The sequence below is a fragment of the Homarus americanus genome, unplaced genomic scaffold (genome assembly GCF_018991925.1).
Source record: "Homarus americanus isolate GMGI-L3 unplaced genomic scaffold, GMGI_Hamer_2.0 scaffold30108, whole genome shotgun sequence".
NCBI classification, from domain to species: domain Eukaryota; kingdom Metazoa; phylum Arthropoda; class Malacostraca; order Decapoda; family Nephropidae; genus Homarus; species Homarus americanus.
In genome coordinates this window covers 902,426-924,121 of record NW_024748109.1, presented here as the reverse complement: position 1 = coordinate 924,121, position 21,696 = coordinate 902,426, and the positions used below count along the sequence as shown (strand labels likewise).

Here is a 21,696-nt window from a genome sequence, read left to right as displayed (position 1 = left end):
TACCATCTGTGTTTTGAACTTAATCTTGTCTTCAATCAAGAGTTTGTAATATTAACTTATGCATCAACTTTAAAAAAATTATCATATCTCTTTATGTAATGATGTATATGTACAGTACAGGAGGTTGTGATGATTTATGGTACAGCACTTGCCACTGGTAATGGTACTGATGTATTGCCTGTTTTTATCTGATAGAGGCAGTCATCTTAGAATACAGGTAATTGTGTTTCTGATATTGTTAGTGTCGGTAAAAGATATGTTTGCAGGTACACCCATTTTCTGTTTGATAGTGGTGCAACTGTCCTTGTTATTGTCAGTGGGGATGGTGACAATATTGGTGGACGTCCAGTATCGTTGCAAATGGGAGAAATCACTGGAAATGGTAGTGTAGACAGTGGCAGTGAAGGTGATGTAGTGGTGGTGGTTATTGCTCGTATCTGTAGTAATGGTAGAGTTTGTAATGGTAATGGAAATGGGAGTTATGACAATGATGCTGACAGTAGTAGTAATAAGTGGAAATAATTTGTAATGGTGATGGTAATATTAATAGAAGTAGTAATGTTAAAGAGGAGGAGGAGGAGGATGGAACTGGGTTATGATGAAGAGGATTTCTGTAGTTATGAAGTTGTATAAAGAATAATGGCTGTGGTAGAATGTGTGGCATCAGAAGTAGTGGTTGTGATAGTAGGGACAATTTTAGTAATACTGGTAATGCTAAAAGTGGCAATTAGTTTATTACTTACAATAGTATTATTATTGTTAGTGTTTCAGCAATTAGATAATGAGAGAATTAGTAGTGGTAATTAGTTTTAAGAGCTTGTTTCTGTCCATGCAGTCAGTTACCTAGGAGGGTTATGTGTGGTCACCTTCCTCCCTGTAACTGATCTCTATAAAGTATTAAGGCATTGGTGTGCACTACTGATAACAAAAATGGTGAAAGTGATGATGACTGAAAAAATTCTTGATAGTATAAAACCTTGATAATGACAATCACAATAACCATAATGATGTAGGTATTGTGGTGATGGTGGTGTTGGTAGTGATGATGGTACTTGGTGTCGATGGTGTTGTGTGTCGAGGTATCGGTATTGACACTGCATGTACAGTATAAATATTACATTAATGGTACTTGTAGTGTCACTTATATTAATGACATCAGTGATGCAATTATTGCACTGACGGTTGTGCTATTCGTACAGGTTGGCGGAGGTCTCAAGTCAAACGTGGTAGTACTGTGGTGGTACTAGTGGCACTGGTAATTCTGGTGGTCAAGCTGGTGTTTGTGCTGTGGTTTTGAAAGTTTTTAATAATAGTCAGATAACAGTGGTATCGATAGTGATATTTGGTGACAGGGTTGTGGTTGCACTGGTAATCTAATATTGAAGGTATTAGTAATAAAATATGAGGGCACATCAGGAAGTCTAGCACTGTAACAAACTTGAGGTACAAATATGGTCGGCTGACAAGACTGTGTCGGTGGCATCATTTACCTTGTTCGTGGGAGAGTGGTGGTGTCTGTTGCTCAGCAAGCTGGCCTGCCTCATGGGTCCCTAATAAAAAATTATAAGGAATCATCAATAGCTGTATATGTCAGACATGTAAATTTGCTCATCAATAATGGATTAAAAGGTAAGTCTGTCTGAAACGGTTTACTACAGTCCTCAGTAGGTGAATTTGGTTCAGAGATGACAACAATATGAATTTTAAAATAAAGGAATACTTTTGAGGTATTCTAATAAAATCAAAATAGCATAACAAAAATAGTTTAAAATAAGAGATAAATCTGTTTAAATAAGGGAATGACATACAGCATACAAACTTAAAATGTCTGAACTACTACACTGTGTCTGAGAGCTACACCATGAAGCACTATGGAGTACTCAACATACAATACCATCCAACTATCTTGCACAGCCATGTAATACCATCAATAGTTAAGGAGTTGTATGTGCTATAATCAAATGTCATCTAGAAAACCATGGTATCATACACTGAATTGATAACATAAAACAGAAGCAGTCCTTTTTAATTCTGTTCAGTCCAGATCATATTCCATCATAGGAGATAAAATAAATATTTAATTTTACCGAAAAAATAACAAAATACTTAGGCAATAATATGCTTGAGCACCAGATGTCAGCCAACATGCTACTAAGAATTTAAACAAAAAAAATCTGACACCTATAAAAGTGCTGTGGTGTGGCCAACGGGAGAAGATAAAAACAAGTGAGTGCTGTGAGCAGATGTCTCTGTCCGAGAATCTGACAATTAGCCATCTGCAATGTAATGCTTGGTCTTGGTTATATCCAAGAGTTACTGTATGACTAAAAAAAATTTAATTGTTCACATTACTACAAATTGTCTTGAACTGCTGCATGGGAAACTGTACTATTTAAATTGATAATATTGATTATAGGTTGGTCTTCTCTGTGAATGTCTAACTAACATCATTCAAGTATTGCTAAACTAAACAGCTAAGACATGCTCTAGTGGATGGGATCAATGAAAGCACTTGTTCTCTCAAACATTATAGCTAGGCACTTATTGCTCCAAGCTTCACGATTCAAATCCTCATTACCTGGCGGAAGGAAAAAACCTTTGTAGAAGAAGGATTCTATTCCTTGGCGTTTACCAAAGATACTAGGAGCTGACAGAAGAAAGGGAAAAGAAAAATTGTGTCTATGAAGGTAAACAAACACTGCAGTTAATACAATACTACTAACACCACCTCATTAAAAAATCAAATCTCATCAACTCTACATACTGAAGCATTTGCTAGTATGAATTAATGTTCACTGTTGACCTTGAAGGACATCATAATAAATAAACATCATAAAAATCTGTCTTAAACACTTAATGATAAAGCTACAGGTTATTAGGTCTAAGCTAACACCCAAGGACAGACATAAAGCATGAAAGCATGGCTAGTCTATGAATCTGGCAGGGTAGACTTACTGTACTGTACTGTACTCTGGTAATTATAAACTACAATGTAAAACCGTAGCTTCCACCGATTTTCTTTTCATTCCAAATAACAAAACAAATATACAGGTTCTTTTTGCTATGCATTATTTTGTCATTACCTAATCAGCTTACCCCAAAGCTTTCTTCACATCATGCGTCTCATCTGATATGTACTGTATAGTATTGAGAAGTTAGTTTTGCCGCATACTGGATTTCTACTTTTAGTCATACCAGCACAATCTATTTGGGAGTACTGCCTTAATCTATTGATTTAAAGCCCCACTGATATTTTGTTTTCTAAACATTCCATATCTAAATCTATTGTCAAATACCTTGTGTATCTTCCCGGTAATAAGCACTTGATATCTATGAACCATAAACCATCACCCAGAAGTAACTACAGCTCATTTGCCAAACAATCAAGGGAAATTGTTCACCTTCAGGGTTCGGGACACGTGCTAGGGGAGGATCCTCTTCCTGAGCCTCTCTGGAGGCTTTTGTAATGGAAAGAGATTCCATCACCCGAGGAACAAACCCAGCCATTAGAGGACTCTCCATGGATTCCTGATTATGTACTACGTGCTGTACCTCTTGTACTGCATCAGTGTGTTCCGGCTGCATCTGTGGCTCACACAGGGGTTTGACGGTAGCCACTCGACGAGGGTGTGAGGGGCTTCTGCTAGCGGGGGATTGTCCCCTGTGTAATCTCGGTCTGTGAGTATTTATTTTATCTTTCCGACCTACCCTAACCTCAAACTTCTGAATAATATCACAAACACTTGCAACCTCCTCAACCACATTACCTTCGTGTGTATTTTCTCTATGTTCCGTCTTTTTGAGAGTCTGACTAACATTACCTTCCACAGTTTTCTTATTTTCACCTTCACCTAATTTCCTACCTTCATTTTCTAAAGTCCTCCTAGCAGGTTTTTTTTCCTCAAAGGGAGGCAACACCTTCCGCCCCAGTGCAGGAGATGCTGGGAGGGACCTACGCTTCTCTTCTTCAACAATTTCCTCCCATTGTTCAATCAATCCTTTAACCCCAACAAAGTCTTTGACTATTTCCTGACTGTCTTTAATGCCATCATTTAATGATCTGCTTGTGGATGATTTTGCTTGGTCTTTTACTTGTCTATACACCCTAGGCAAAGTATGGCGCCAATGTACTGGGACAGCTGGGGCGGGATTAATAATTACCATTGTAGTATCATTATTTAGATCATGAATTGATTTCTGTATAAAATCATTATTACAACCTTGAGAACAAGTGGGCAACATGGTAGTCTTAAGTAGTTGTCCATAATTACAGGTGGGAGAAAAGTCATCATGATATGAATAATTACGAGTACAGAGTGCCGCGCTCTCCTCTAGACCCAAGACACTATCAGCAAGACTAACAGTATCGCTTTCATCTCCCTCCCCTGTTAACTTATCATTTGCACTGTCAAGAGATGGAGTAAAACTTCCTGAATTCTGATAGGCATGAACCCCCGAGTCATCTTCAAAAGGAATTGGGATTCTTGGGTCGTCATTTAAGATTTCAGTGAGATTTTGTTTTCGTGCTTCAGCAGAGGCACTCATGCACGTTACAAGTGAGTCAACATCACAATTAGGTAAAGAGATACTCTGACGCATTACGGGACGTTCTCGTGTTTGTGGAATGTATCTGTCCAAAAACCCAGAAAGTGGTCTTCCATCAATTTCCAGCCCTTGTTCCTCGATACACCTAGCAGATGCACTTCTCATGTTTTCTCTATTATGCTTCTCTTTATGTTTATTAAACTCTCCATGAATACCACCCGTCAGGCTCAACCACTCTCTACTGAATTTCTTTATATTTTCAGCCAGGCATTCCTGTACAGAAATTGTGGCAGGACTTTCTATATTATTGTCCCGCTCGTCGGTAAATTTTTTTATGCTATCACCATCTACAGAAAGGTCTTTATCAAATCCCAGTGAATTGCTTTTCATGTGTTCTGTTGGTACATCCAAACACTGAGTCTTATGTTCCCCGCTAGATTTTGTGGTCAATTCTTCTTGGCCTGGTTTTGGTGGTGTTTTTACAATATCTGATGTAAGATGTGTAAATGAGCCAGCAGAGTCTTGAGTCATTATTTGGGGTTTCTCCTCTTTTCCATTACTGATGGATTCCGTTATCTTGGTTGTTATACTATTGGAGACTGATCCTCCGGAGCTCACACACTGAGGGGGAGCTTGTTTTATGCACATACTTGTGCTGTCAGGTAACAAATCTTCCAAAATTTTTCCTTTTATAATTTCCTCCACATGAAAATTGCTGTCAGTCTCAAAATAATCTAAATTTGAATTCTTTCTTTCTGAAATCTGTACTTCAACACTCTGTGGAGTTACTACTGGAGATGAGCTGTGAACTGGGGTACATGTCCCACTAGTCCATGATGGAGAGTCACAGTTCATTTTCTCTAGTTCATCACTACAAGTTATATCTGGTTGTGGACTTGAACACCATGAATCATTTACATTAGTATCTGAACTAAAGGAGAGCCCAGAGCATAATGAATCAACAGCTGAGCTACAAATACTACTTAAGTGTGGACTGGGAAGATCATCTAAGCTACTGCCCCGTTCCTGATTGAATCGATCAACAACAGTGACAATGTCCGAGTCTCTGTAACTAAAATGATCATCATAAGAATCAATGCTGGAGGAATCAAAATCAAGAAGGCGCTCGTTTTTAAAGTAATTTGAGTCGCAGAGAGTGTCGCTTATACTAATTGTATCAAGTAAATTTGGTTGTTCAAGATAAAGTATGGTTTTAAAACCTTGTTTCTCAATGGCAGGACAAGCAAAATCATTGATTTCTGATTGTTGAAGGGGAGAATTTCGACCCTGAGACCAAAACCTACGAACTTCCCTTGCTTGGCACGAAGAGGCTACCACTTGCCTCCTTCTTATTACACAGCCATTGCAGGCTTCTAGCTCCAGTTCAGTTTCTTGCGGCTGCTCCTGTGGAGCATGATAATAAACTTGTTCTAACTCTGCCTCTACAACTAGAGGTTTGGTCAGTTCACCACAAAATGGGTCACTCTCTAAAGACAACCCTGGATGTATACAGAGTTTAGGGTCAGTGGAAGGTAAAGAGGGATAAAGAAGCTCATCTACAGTACAGTTCTCTACAGCATATGTTAGTTGCTGACCAGACAATAAACCGGTGTTAGATGCACACCTGTTACCTTCCCCTTCACCGAGGGACTCTACGTCCGTGACATTATTAAAGTTGTCCTCCGGGAGAAGAAGATTATCCTTAATGTGCTTAGCCTCGTTACTACCAGACGGGATGCTCGTCTTCTCGGATATACCCACGCTTGTTGCTTCGTAATCTGGTAAGTCCACTGCAGGGTGGTCCTCAATCTCATCTTCTACTCCAGAAGCTTCCATGTCTTCTACATCTGTTACACCTCCAGGCTCTCCCTCAACCCCTAAAAGATTACTATGATCAGGTGCAACTTGAGCTTCTTCTGTGTAAGTTGAACCATCAGGTCCTTCTTTCAGGACTATCATCTTCCTTATTGCAGCATCACGTATAATATCAGGGGTCGGAGCATCTTCTCGGGTGGCGTCTTCTAAATCCTCAGGTCCTGAAGTTTCAAAATCCTCCACATCAGTATGGTCACCTGGACTTGCTATACGTACTACCAGTTTTCCCTTGTCTTCCGAGTCACTCAAAATTTCAACATCAGTGTGACTATCTTCTCCCTGTGGACCAGGTATCAACTTAGAACGACTCCTGGCCTTTCGTCGAGGTTTCTTGTTTATGGGAAGCTCTTCTACATCAGTACCTCCCTCTTCCTCAGGTTCCACGTGCAATGGCTGGGTCTTGCGAGTCATTTTTGATATAACTTCTGTTGTTCCAGCTTCAGGAATTTCAAAATCTGATGAAGCATCTTCAGTCACCCCAACAAGTCTCAGTGCTTCTTCTTCTGATACTTCAATATCTTCAGTATCTGTTGCCCCCAAATCTTCAATGTCAGATACAACTAGTTCATCTTTCTGTAACTTCTGAACAGTAACTTGAGGGACGCCATACTTGTCTTCCTTAATGTGAATAATTTCTCTTTTTGGACTTTGTAGAACATCAAACTTAATATGTGGAGGCAAAGGACTGTGAGGACGGTATACCTCAGAAGGGTCTACATCAAAATCCTCCGTGTCAGTTGTGGGTTCCTGTTTATTCCGAGGCATCTTTAAATTTCTTGATGAACTTCCTTCTCCGTCAGATAGATCTTCGACATCTGTTGTAGTTTCTTTGTCTTCTTGTTCGAGGAAAACAACATTTGCTACTTGGTCCTTTATTATTTTACCTGCATTTTTCTCGAAGGTATCTGGAGTGATGATGATGCTTAACGGTCCTTGCTCGGTTTCCACGAATCGAACTTCGGAAACCTGAGGCACAAGAGGTAGTCTCCTGCCTTTTCTCCTTACCTGCTTTGGTGTCTCTTGCACTTCTTCTTCAATGTCAGATTCATCTATACTTTCCTCATCAGTGGCGCCTTCCTCAGTCTTGGATTTCTCTCCACGAGTTACCTTAACTTTAACTTTACTTTTTTCTTGATCGTTGTCCTCCAGGTCTTCCACATCTGTTTCAGCATTGTCCTCGAAAGCCTCTTGCAATGTCAGTCCAGCCATTTCAGCATCTTTTATCTGTTGCATTAATTCGGCATGAACGTCCCTCATCATCTCTTTCTTTGTAACTCGACCGTTGTACGTCTCCATTTCTTTGATGGTATAAATATCCCCTTCCTCTGGGATACGACTTGCGATATCAGATATTAATTCTTCTTCCTCTTTTTCGTCAATATCTAAATCCTCAGTATCTGTAAGAGCAGGTTCGTATGCTTCCTCTACGTCAAGTTCTCCTTTCACCACTACTTCAATTGGTTCATAGACTATGTTTTGTCGAGGATTCCAAGGCCTTGCATCTTCATTTTCATTTAGTTCAAATCCTTCCTCATCTGTTTCACCTCCAGATTCTTCTTTTACTGGCTCCTCTACCTCACTGATCTTGATCTTCTCACAGTGAGGATCAGGGATGACAGATACTTCAGTCTTATCCACAGGTTTAGCAACTAAGTCGGCCACTTCTTCAGTATCAGAAACCTCTACATCCTCAGAGTCTGTTAAGGTACCTGGGTCTACTTCAGGAACAGTTAAGCCTAAATCTTCACTCTCCAATTCTTCCTGGTCCTCATCTCCAGTCAATATCTCTGTATCAGTTAAGCCACTAGACTCACCCACCGGAGTAGTGAGAGTCAGGCTGGCGTGCTTCTTGGGTGCTACCTTACGCCGAACATGCTTCTTTCGTTGTACCTTTTCTTTGCTTTTGTTAGTCTCGATCATTTCTTTAGTTTCTCCTTTGTCGCTCATAACTAAATCCTCAACATCAGTCGTTCCTCCTTCCTGAGTAGCTACTTTAAGACTTCCTTTAGATTTATGCCTAGGATGCTTCTTGTGTTGTGTCTCATCATCACTCGAGTCACCATCTTTGGTCAAAAAGATCTTAGGGGCTGGAGATAGGGACTTTAGCTTCACCTTATCAGACACCCCTTCACTCTGATCCATGTAGTGATCTGGAAGGGAGTCCTCAACCTCTACTGAGGGCTCCTCATCTCCCGAGGCTACCATGTCTTCAACATCAGTAAGGCCCTCGGCAACGTCATCTTCAGGGAGCTCGAGTTCGTCACCTTTGCCTACCTTCATAATATTCTTCTTGTGCCTTCCTTGTACACTCTCATCATCAGGTTCTGAATCAGACTGCAAAAGAGGACTAGCCCTTCTAGCATAGCCCTCAGTTAAATTTATTATTTCTTTAACAGGATCAGGGAGAAGTCCAAGTTCTTGAATTGTGGGAATGTTTTTCTTTTCCTGAATAATGTCATCCTCATCACCTGACAAATCCATATCTTCTGTGTCAGTTAAAGCTCCTGTATCTTTCTGGGGTGCCATGAGGAAAGTTTTCCTCTTTAATAATGGTGTTTGATCTCCATCACTAAATATATCTTCAACATCTGTCAAAGCTTCTTGAGCATCCTGGCCATTCATTTCTCCACCAGGACTTGGTCCGTGGGAGAGATTGAGGCTAGAGGGTTCTATTCCTGACCCAACAGGCATCTTGGCTTTACTGCAAGTGGTGTCTCCCGAGTCTAATCTTTCTGCATGGACTTCTAATTGTTGCTCTGTGGATGGTGAAGCCTGCGAAGTAGACACTACATCATCAGTTTGCACATCAGGTACTACAACAGGAATACTGGACTCGGGTACTTTGGAAATGGAACCAATGTTGACTACTTCTCGTTCCATCTGCTCCAACCTTGCGAGAATGTTCGCAATCCTAATATCTCTGCTTGTACCAGCAACCAAATTCTCTTCTAAACAAGAAATCATTGTTTTAAGCTCTTCAGAAACAGAATCTAATAGAGAAATCTTCTCTTTTTTGGTAAGACTTGTTGCCTCAGATACCTTTTCCTTTTCTACCATTTCTTTACCGATATCTATCTCCCTGCAGCTCATTTCAGGGGAAAGTTTGACTAACTCTGAATCATCCACTGAAAGATTGTCAGGTTTAGTTTCCACTATAGATTCTAACTCCTGTTCTCTAACTACCTTAACAGTCTTTTGTGGATTCTGGTTGTATTCCACAGAATCGACTGATTTGGAGGACTCACACTCATACCCCTGTGCATCTTCACACAATGTTGTTTTTACTAACTTAACCTCTTGATGTAAGTCATCCTTTGTATGTAAATGCAAGGATATTTTGGCCTCTTTTATGCTCCCTTCAAATCCACTTTCACTGATATATGCCTGAACTTCTACAGGTTCCTGCTTTGGTGATATTTCTTTCAAATATTCAGGTACTGCGTCCTCTATAACAAAAGTGTGTTCCCTCTTAATACCTCGTGTGCAACTATCCTTATGAGGACCACATAACCCCAATTCAGTCTTCCTGATTGCACCAGCTCCACATCTCGCTGGCAATGTACCGGTATCTCCACATGTAGCTGGCGATGTTTGTTCTTCTGAACCTAATTTTTTTCCTAACTGTGAAATGTCTGCTGATTCTGTTACATCTAAATCTGATTCTGCTTCATGTGAGTCTGATCCAGTTTCTGCTTCAACCAAATGTTTCCCAACTTCGGATTTCGTACAAACTTCTTCCACAAACTCACATGACACATTTTCACTGACATCATCTAATGGAGGAAGTTCATGGGGACTTTTTTCTTCTTCAACATCTACTCTCGAAGGCAGTTCCTGTTTATCGTCGATTACTGTAGGAGATGAAATTCTGACTGCTTCGGGCTCCTCAACAAATGCTTCTACTATACTTTCTGTGACATATTGCTCCTTCACATCAAATGTGTTCACTTCAGTATCAGGAGTTATTATGGTCTCATTATCCTGTACTGGCAATAATACTTCTTTACAATCACTTAGGAGGACAGACGTCTTTTTAGTTTTGTCTTTACTAGGAGCGCTGCTCCTATCTTTCATCATGGGCAAAACACAACCATGACCCTCCTTCTTGTCACTACCATCACGGTGAATATATGGTTCTTCGAGGGGCTCCCTGTCTCCCAGGATGGGTTCATCTGGATTGGGGTATTTGGCTGCTAATGACTGATAAGCCCTAATTGTTTTTATCCAATTATCTGTTCCTTCTACTTCAGGGACTGTAACTGGGTAATCATCTGAACAAGTCAAATCCATTTCACTTTCAGGTGCTTGTGGTTCCTGGACACCACAATCAGCATCTGTCTCTTTGCTACTATCAATCATTGGAATACTTTCATTGCTTTCAAAGGTTCCTGCAGTATCCAAGAGGTCCGGATATGACTCAGGCTGTGCTTCATACACTACAACTTGTTTTGCTGATGTTATTGATTTAAATTTTTCTGGTTCCTTTAATACATTTCCCAATTTGTATTGCTCTGCTACGGCTGACTGAAATGAAGGCAGCTTCTCTGTTTCCACAGCTTCAATAATCTCATCCACTTCATTTACTTGGGTTACACTTTGAAAAAAAATTATGTCTGATTTATCAGAAGTAACAGCCTCACATTCTTTAATTTCAACAGTTTCAGAGTCATAAGTGAATACATTTTCAGCATCAAATTCCAGTGTTGATAGCTTCATGTCATCCATTTCACAAAGTGTCCCTTCATTAATCAGACTTGAAGCAAATTGTTGAGTTACTTTCATTTCAGTGTTTATACCTTCACTCATTTCCACAGTTAGACCAGGTGACATGCGTGTAGTAATGATCTCAGATTCCTCAACATCAGGGGTGATCGTAGCACCTGTGGGTGAGCTTACTGGTGGAAATAATTCTCCTTTCATTTGACTTGTTGGATCATCAGTATCTGTTATGTCAATTTGCTTTTTCATTTGTTTTTGGGTGACTGCCGAGGATACTGTCCCTTCCTCAGGTTCACTTACATGTTCCATTCTCTTCAGTCGCTTCACAACAGGTGATGAAGATGATGATGATGTTTCTTGACTCAGTTCAGCCGTAATAAAAGATTTAAATTCATAAGCCTTATTTTCTGCAGTCTCTCTTTCTTCTGATGCTACAACTTCCTGGATTCTTTTTTCCATGATAAACTGAGCTCTACTCCCATCATCACTTGCTACGACATCACCACTTTCACTCTCCACTTCCCTTGCTGTCTCGGGATGTGTCTCATGCACTGCACACTCTGCTTTACCTGGTTCTAAACCATAAAAAGCATCATCATGACTTTTTCCTATTGGGATTTCTATATTCTTCATGTCCCCATTCTTCACCATACCCACTTCAGTTGTCGTCTGTTCTGTTAAACCCATTGATTCAGCTATTGCAGCAAATTCAGCTTCAGATAGGAGCTGAATTTCACTCTTGGGTGTTTCAAATGTGCCAATATGCTCAGTCATTGCCTTGGTATCTGCCTCGGATAACAACTGTATCTCGTCATGATCGATATCTTCCGTCGTTATCGAATCTGGTTCCATTACTTCAATGACTTTAATTCTTACTCCACTATCTCTTTCCCTTCCATGCTGTGCTCTGATTTGTTGCTCTTCTTCATATTCCTTCTCTGTTTCTATATTGAACTGCATTCCTGGGTCATCGAGAATCAAATCATCACCGTCTTCTGTTTCATCAACTTCAATCAGTGTCTCCAGTATTTCAACTACATCTGTATTTGGGAGCTCAATATAAACATCCTCCTCCTCCTCCTCCTCCTCCTCCTCTTCTTCACACATTTCTGATGATGGATAAAGAGCAGCTGATTTACATAGTGATGATAATGGCAAATCCTTTTCTGTAAATGATGATGCCCTTATCCTCTGCAGGCGTGAATCATCATCTGATAATTCTACAGGTATATCACCAGCCTTTACACTGCCATCATCAGCATCTCCTGTAAACATTCCCTTCCCTTCAACCTTCCTTACCTTAAAATATTCAAATGTACTCTGAATTTCTGGGTCATGTGTGATAGTGAATTGTGACTTTCTATCAAAAGGTGTAATAGCTGACACACCAGACACAACTGAATCAGTTAACATAATGCTAGATCTAAGTGACTTCAGTTCTGAGGACTCAGTGTAAAGCACTTCTGTGAGTGGTAAGTCTGAAACTGTGGACTCAGTGTAAAGCACTTCTGTGTGTGGTAAGTCTGAAACTGTGGACTCAGTGTAAGGCACTTCTGTGTGTGGTAATTCCGAGACTGTGGACTCAGTGTAAGGCACTTCTGTGTGTGGCAATTCTGAGACTGTGGATTCAGTGTAAGTCACTTCTGTGTGTGATAATTCCAACACTGGAGGCTTAGTGGATGGCAATTCTGGTACAGGGGACTCACTGTGTGGCAATTCTGAGACTGGAGACTCACTGTGTGGCAATTTTGAGACTGGAGATTCAATGTGTGGCAATTTTGAGACTGGAGGCTTAGTGGATGGCAATTCTGGTACAGGGGACTCAGTGTGTGGCAATTCTGAGACTGGAGACTCAATGTGTGGCAATTCTGAGACTGGAGGCTTAGTGATTGGCAATTCTGGCACAGGGGACTCAGTGTATGGCAATTCTGAGACTGGAGACTCACTGTGTGGCAATTCTGAGACTGGAGACTCAATGTGTGGCAATTCTGAGACTGGAGGCTTAGTGATTGGCAATTCTGGCACAGGGGACTCAGTGTGTGGCAATTCTGAGACTGGAGACTCACTGTGTGGCAATTCTGAGACTGGGGACTCACTGTGTGGCAATTCTGAGACTGGAGACTCACTGTGTGGCAATTCTGAAACTGGGGACTCACTGTGTGGCAATTTTGAGACTGGAGATTCAATGTGTGGCAATTTTGAGACTGGAGGCTTAGTGGATGGCAATTCTGGTACAGGGGACTCAGTGTGTGGCAAGTCTGAGACTGGAGACTCAATGTGTGGCAATTTTGAGACTGGAGGCTTAGTGAATGGCAATTCTGGTACAGGGGACTCAGTGTATGGCAATTCTGAGACTGGGGACTCACTGTGTGGCAATTCTGAGACTGGAGACTCACTGTGTGGCAATTCTGAGACTGGGGACTCACTGTGTGGCAATTCTGAGACTGGGGACTCACTGTGTGGCAATTCTGAGACTGGAGACTCAATGTGTGGCAATTCTGAGACTGGTGATTCAATGTGTGGCAATTCTGAGACTGGAGACTCGGTGTGTGGCAATTCTGAGACTGGAGACTCAATGTGTGGCAATTCTGAGACTGGGGAATCAGTGGATGGCAATTCTGGTACAGGGGACTCGGTGTGTGGCAATTCTGAGACTAAGGAATCAGTGGATGGTAATTCTGAGACTGGGGACCCAGTGGATGGAAATTCTGAGACTGAGGACTCGGTGTGTGGCAATTCCGAGACTAAGGAATCAGTGGATGGCAATTCTGAGCCCGGGGACTCAATGGATGGCAATTCTGAGCCTGGGGACTCAATGGATGGCAATTCTGAGACTGGGGACTCAATTTGTGGCAATTCTGAGACTGGGGACTCAATTTGTGGTAATTCTGAGACTGGGGACTCAATTTGTGGCAATTCTGAGACTGGGGACTCAATTTGTGGCAATTCTGAGACTGGGGACTTAGCATATGATAATTCTGTCACAGGGGACTCAGTGTTAGGCACTTCTGTGAGTGGAAATTCTGAGACTGGAGATTTAGTGTGAGAGTCTTCAGTGTGTGGCATTTCTAATGATGAAGGTTCTCCCATTTCACTTATCTGTTTGTCTTTCACAGGAGAATCAACAATTTCTTTTACAGAATCCACATAAAATTCTTCAAAAGGATTCAAGGAAATTTTATCACGCAATTGTTCCCCAATTCTAGGCTCGTGTTTCTCATAGTATTTGGTATTTTCCTTCTTAACTGCTGCTGGTTGCACTGCACTCGTATATTCATATGATGATGACTTTAATCCTTCATCTTTAAATCTTATAAGCCCACTTGTTTCCCTGCTTTCTGTTTCACAACTTGCAATACTTGAAATTTCACTATCCCTATCTGATAAATCTTCCCCCTGGCCATCAACTTTCCTACTTTCTGATTTATGAAGCCCTCTAGAGGTTAGCTTACGAACTTTGTTCAAAAATAACTTAAGCTTAGACCTGCTTTCTTTACTATCTTGGGATATAGCACTACCTATACTATCTACAGGACATAAAACATTATTATCTACAGGGCTTGAGGGGCTCTCAAGCTCAGACTTAACACTATGTTCGTCAGAGGATCCCTCAGGAACTATTTCACTGAAGAAGGGTGTGTATTTGGTAGCTTGAGAAGGGTCAACAGATACAGCAGAGTGACCCTCCAAAGTAGAGTACCCGCTGTCGGGATGAGTGCCATCAACGCCAGGCTGGTCAACTTGTAATGGGATGGAACACTCTTGTATTGGGACATTCAGTTCGAGATGAAAAGATGTATTTGCATGAGGGTGCTCACCTCCTGTGTTGACGGAGGCATCTTCCTCACTCTCACGACACATCTCCTTAATTGTGGGAAGACGCTCCTGTTCTTGTTCCTCTTCTCTATTCAAAAACTCCTTGAACTCCCGCAGAGGAGTAGGAGTGTCTGGAGTGGGCGTGTCAGCTTGGCGTAACTCTTTTACTTCCTGCTTTATTTGACTGGTCGCCTCCTTTACTTCCTGCATTAGTCCACGCACCTCCTCCTCAACAGAGGGAGCACGGACCACCGTTTGGTGTTCATGCGCAATTCTTTCTCGAACTTGAGGGTGACTGCCAACAGGTCTCTTTTCCACCTTCACCTTGACCAAGGTGGTGGTGCGAGGTGCCGGCCGCACAGGGCGCTCCGTACGAGGTACAGCGCCACCCTCACTTCCAGAAAGACGCTCACTCATCACTGAACATTGTTCTGTTCCCATCCCTTGCTGTTTAGACTCTTCTACGGCTACCATACTACTTCCTTCTTGACTCAGGTCCCGAGGGATATCGTTTTCCCTTCCAATTTTAGAAGGGTCGTTTGTCGTGCATTCTGCATCGTCGGTTGATTCGTTTGAGTTCGAAGTTATCATGAGTGTCGTTGGACGGTGTGCTGACGGTGCTGTGATTTCACTTGCTACATATAAAGGATCTTCACTTATAGCTGCTGGGTGTTCACACTCGGTGCTTGTTATATCTCCAACTAAAGATTGAGCTATTTCTTCTACTACAGTTTCAGGTAACACTGAAATAATGGCTTTATCTATTGTCTCCTCACTGGAAAGAGTATCTTCTTTGCTAACATTTTCTTTGGCTGTTGCCTCTACAACCTCTGCTGTTTCTGGTGATTGTGATACTCTCTCACTTACTTCTTCTACTGTTTGTACTCTAAATTCACTTGAGGTAAGTCTTTCCTTTACTGAATCAATTTGATTACTACTAGTAAACTGATCATGCAATGTATCTCTAGTTGATTCTATTACATCATCAGAGACGGTTTTGGATGGATCTGGAGTTTTATGACGGAATTCACTGATGGACTCGGCTGATGTTACAACACCAACAATATCATGATAAGCGGCTGCAGCCTGACTGTCAGTAACACTACTTGTAATGTCTCTTCCTCCACTTGCATCAGAGACTGGAGCTTGTAATTCCTCAACTTTCTCATCATCATCTCTGGATTTTAAGTGCTTCTGAGATGTATCTTCTTGAGAAATGTCTTTGTCAGTCTGCTCTTTTGGTGTTGTTGTGATTGAAGCCAGTGTAGTAATATCATCTTTATTATCTACCTCTCCTCTTGATTCCTTTTGGGTTGAATCTTGCTGCTCTGGCTGCTGTTGTCGTTGTTGCTCCTCTTGTCCTTGTTTGACATGTCGTAATTCATCCCAGATTTCTCCAGGGGCATGCAGTGTCACTCGGCTCTCTGAGTGCAGGGTAAACTGCACACAGTGAGCTGATTCATTATCTCCAAGCTGAATATTAGTGGTCGTGGACACCGGAGCTCCCCAGCTAGTAGTGGTGGTGATGGTGTGGGAGCTGCCCCTGGAAAGTGGTCTTACTGTAACTTGGTCCACCTCAGGCCGTGCTTCGAGTACAGTAATGGGACTGCACCCCCTCTCCTCTGTTCGTCCACTCTTAGCTGACGCATCGGGTTCAGCTGCAGTCTTGTCTAGCGGTTGTTCTTGGACGGTTTGATACTGCTGAGATACCTCCTCCTGAAGCGGGTCCTCCTGGACAATCCTTTTGTCCACAAGCTGGGGCGCCGTCTGCTGGATTAAGGCTGCCACAGAAGAAGAAGTCAGACACTAGGGGTCTTGGGTGTAAGCAATGCCTCTACACCTGTGAGCTACCGGTCCTCCTCGCTGCTACCTTCCCGCTGCCACCAGGGACACGGGTGTGGTGATGAGGAGCGTTGGTAGTATAGGGGGAGCAGGTGTGGTGGTGATGGTGATAGTGGTAACTCAAGCACAAATTCTACAACTCAACCCACAGTAGCATCAGCACGCCACCAACTAAACTGTGTCAAGCAGGATAACGATAAGACTCGGTGGAACAGATGATAATAATAATGAGAAGTAAGCCATTCGATATATAAGTGATTGTGGTACAAGCCAATAGGATACCTGCCTACCACTGCTTTAAGTCAGTGTTACTGTACTGTAATTGACAATCCTCTTTTTTTTTTTTTTTGGTCATGCCAAGTCGTGCACTATGTGTCAATGAGCATCTAATGTGAACTGCATAGTGCTCACAGTATTAGTTAATTCCCAGTTTCCTTCCATAGCCCCATAGTAGTATTCAAGCTAGTAAATCTATAGGAATGAAAATAGTTACCACCACTCCCTAAGTCTTATATTACGTCAATATGTTTCACGTGTGTTTTACGTTCTTGTGAACCACATAAGTACCTTACCTCCTTCTATAAGCCTGTCACTGCCAGTTTCATAGTATCCCTAATAATTTCAGTGACAAAAGGTACTACAGATATGCATACATTCTAGCACTCATCTACATTATACCAAAGCCACAACGTAACTGAACAAAGGAAAAAAGCAAATGCCGATAATAAATCAGATTCACTAAAACACAAAGTTTGATTCACTGTCCATCACTACATTTAAATGAAAATTCTAACACAAACTAGGTATACCTTTAAGATATCAAGCAGCAAGCACAAACTAAAAAAAAAAAAATAAGCATACAAAGTTAAGAAAATGGAAGAATAAGATGAGTGGGAGAAATAAAGTAACATGAAATATGAAGAGTTACTGAGGATGATGTCCAAGAGAGTGAGCCACATTACTGCACACAGTACTGTACTACTACTTTAAGGGGTTGACACGTCTGACACATTCTCATCAACCACACTGAAGATGACACATAGAAGAAGGAATTACCAAACAATTAGTTACCTCATACTTTTACTAACCCTCAAGCAGAAGCTAAGAATACAGGTCTTAAGAGGAGATCTGAGCAAGTGAGTTGTGGTGTGCAGATCGTAGGGTACAGGAGGATGAAGGAAATGAAGGGATGTGGGAAGGTAATGAAATGTCATAAATAGTGGGAGACAAGGGCAGAAGATAAGGGCAGCAGACGGAGGACCTGATAACAACACAGGGGTCACACTCATGGTCCCACAGCAAAGATACTGTTTTAAGAAAATTGAGGGGCTTCACCACCAGCTATGGCTTAGAAAACAAACTAGGGGAATGTACAGTGACTACTGTCACATAAATTTGCTAAGATTACATACAGTAGCTAGGGTTACAGACAAAACTATAGGATCTGTATGATACTGTGGTTGCGTACACTGACTATAATTACTGTATACAGTTCACTTACTAAAACTAAGCTGAAAACTTTGACAAACAATAACTCAAAAGCTTTATATAGATATAAAGTAAGTTTTAGAGGACAAACTTCACACACGTGACGTTACCAAAAATAATTTACACGAAAAATTAGTTGGATCTATTATTGCTCAAGACAAACCAATAAAACATGGAAGAGATGAACATGAACTTGTCTTGGTCACACTGGGATAACTGGTTTTACTTGCTACCAAAAACATGAACCAGTTTTCCAAGGTTCCTCTCTATATGCTACAGTTAAAACAAGTTTATCTTAAGAATGATTCACAAGATTTTGGACCTTTTGAGGAAGAGTGTTTATTGGTATCATGTAACACTTTGATGAAGGTGTTCTGGAAGTCTTTGGCAAGATATTCCCCAATTTCATAAAAGAATATACTGTATTAAAACTACTCAAATATGTATCTAGATGAGCAACTGTGACAACATAGAGGCATTACTAAGCAAGAGACATTGGTCATAAAAATCTATGCATTGTGGGAAAAAAATAAATAAATAAGTGAAAAGCCTGAATATTGGTTAATGATACATACAGTACATACTTATACAGTACAGTACTATATTCTTAAATGTATGCAAATTAATATAGTATGCTAGTTAGAAGCATAAAAAATATAGATACATAAAGAAATATAAGAAGCATTAAGTGGTAGACACAAAGTGGATGGAATGATTGAAGAGTGAGAATGTATATCAGTCCAGAATTTTCTACACTAGTTCGACTAATAAAACGTATAAAGAAAAAAAACTAGATCGATACAAAACTCACTACGATATCTAGGAACTCAAAATATTTCAAAACTGTATTTGTCCACGTTTTACCAGTGATTATGTTATCTCCTCTATCATTAACACTATAAAGCAAAGATGTATGTCCGTTAATATCAAAATATCATAAAAATTAATAATCTCCAATATTCTCATGAAACTGGCAAGAACTTTATTTCTGGCCTTTTTTTAGTTAATATTTTCATTTAACTATACGTACTGTATTTTGCTTTAATTCCTTTTCTAAATGTGAAATAATTCTGTTTTCGGTGCGTGAACCTATAATATTGTAAACGCACTAACCTACGTACTGTACACCATAATGGCTGTCTTGGTATTCTTCTTTGGCTTTATGACATCTTAATAAATTATCAAGTGAAAAAAAAATCAATCAATGAAGTATATTTCTGTAACATACGAAACTAAACCTTGTATATTTATTGTTATGAAGTACAGGAGGTATACATGACAGTGTGGCCTGATGATGGAAACTATATATTCGTGGTACATTTGCCTGATCTACCAAGGAATGTCTATGTAATAAATCCGGGGTTCTTACAGCGAGGTGGTTGAAATGTGGTTAAATAATACCATACCTTTGACACTAACACCCAGGATATTAGTTACCCACAATAACTTGTCAATTATGATCATAACAAAACACTAATTGAATAACCAGCCCAGTGGGATAACACTCCATAACAGTACCGTATCCATAACCATTAACTCAATACGGTAATGAACCACCCTGATTGACCCTGTGTTTGATAATCCACCAACTTTCATATCTTTATATCTCTGTGTTTTTGTATTCTATAAATCCTATTCACCTGATGCTGCTCTAAATCACCTTTTCTATGACTTCTAACTACTAACTTTCCTTTCTTTCTACCTACTTACTTTCCTTCCTTCCTTCTTTCTGTATCTAGAGTCCATCCTTCACACTTTCATATCCCTATTTTCTGCCTCTTTTCATGCAACGTTCTCACCGTCTACATTTGCCAGTGCACCCATTATTCTCTTTCTCTAACCTATTTTAAATTTATTGCCCATTGTTCCGGTTACAGACATGTCTACTCCCGGATACCTCAGGGGCCCCACCTGCTTCGCTGTCTTACTTTATTTATGCTACCACTGCCTTGCCTATATATATATATGCTGAATCAATGTTAACTTACCCTATTTTCACTTGTTCTATTGCCCTATTTCCACTTGTTCTATTGCCCTATTTCCACTTGTTCTCTTGCCCTATTTCCACTTGCCATATGCCCTATTTCCACTTGTTCTCCTGCCCTATGCCCTATTTCCACTTGTTCTCTTGCCCTATTCACTTCCATATTATACAACTTCCTGTTCTCTAAAACTGTACTCGGCTTTCTTCCCATCTTCCCTTTGTATATATTTTACATTATACCACCATTCCTCTTCCTTGGGTTTGATATCCTTGCATGCCTCCTATTTCCCTTTTCTGTCACTCTTATACTTTTTAACTGATGCTCATGTGTCCTCTTCATCTTGACTAACCTAACCTAACCTCCATCCCCCTTGTTTATACTTTTCGTTCTCATAAACCTACGCCACCCTCCTTAGATTTGCACCTTTAACCCTTACAGGACATATTCCTCAACAATTACAGTCAAACTAACAGCAAATTACAATCCTAGTCGGCAAGGGGTTAAACTTCTCTCTTTTGGCATAGGTACCTGGAGGTCACGATAAGAGCAAAACAGCTTTGATGGGAAGAATTAGAGATTTGTTGAGGGCATATAGGAGGCAAAATGAAGGATGGTCTAAAAGGGGTAGTAACTAAGATCAGTGGCAATGTGGCTAAAATTGCTGAAATGTGGGGTTACATGAGTGGGTCAGTCTCGTAATGGAACGAGTGAATAATGTGGTACCGGATAATGCAGAGATGAATTATCCAAATTACCACGAGTGCTTACTGTACAGTATGTGCCCCGGTGAATGAGAAAAGAAGAAAATTCATCAAAAAATATAGAGGTAAAACTATGTAAGAGAGAAAGAGTTGGTATACAGTACTGTGTGTTTTGGCAGATAGCAGACTGACCTGTTAGATGAGTAGTGTTATGAAATTGGACTACAAGGAGCTGTGTATAGTGTGTTTATTACCCAGTAGAAGTGTGAATAATGTAGATCAGAAGAGACAGCGTAAAACAGAAACAAAAATATGAATAGAAAGTAGTAAATGATGATGACTTGATGACTGTAAAGGGCAGTATGGCAGACAACAGGTATAATATAATTCCCTCTGTACAGTATAAAGAAAAAGGTGGAGAGAATGAATACAAAAATGAAAAGGAAATGATCTTTTTAAGTATTCAATATAGCAGGGGATATTTTTCCTTACTGGCTAAGAATTATACGTTACCTATTAATTCCCCAAAGTTACACACACATCATAGTGGATTCTATTAACTATGGTTCACCTTGGAACATGATCCCGTGATTAGTTGGGCTTCTAATACAACAGATGCAGTGCCAAATACATGGAGAGAGAATATGGTGTTAAAGGAGGCAAAGTAGAGACTGTAAAGAAGCATTACTAGAGGAAATAGACTTTTTGATTGATTGTAATAATAG

At 40.5% G+C, this 21,696-nt stretch overlaps 1 protein-coding gene across 32 annotated transcripts in view; it reads right to left on the bottom strand.

Annotated features, from left to right (window-relative positions):
* The window catches only part of LOC121880005 (ankyrin-2-like), a 200,630-nt gene that overhangs the window by 24,534 nt on the left and 154,400 nt on the right, over positions 1-21,696 (bottom strand). For 22 of the 32 annotated variants that reach the window (XM_042386902.1, XM_042386901.1, XM_042386913.1 and 19 more), the window contains 3 exons: positions 14,958-16,736; positions 2,579-2,647; positions 1,491-1,550 (listed from right to left, as the gene is read on the bottom strand). In XM_042386902.1, coding sequence (XP_042242836.1) covers positions 1,491-1,550; positions 2,579-2,647; positions 14,958-16,736 — 1,908 coding nt within the window. The remainder of the gene's footprint in view (positions 1-1,490; positions 1,551-2,578; positions 2,648-14,957; positions 16,737-21,696) is intronic. The other 10 variants (XM_042386927.1, XM_042386932.1, XM_042386928.1 and 7 more) reach the window with 3 other exon arrangements.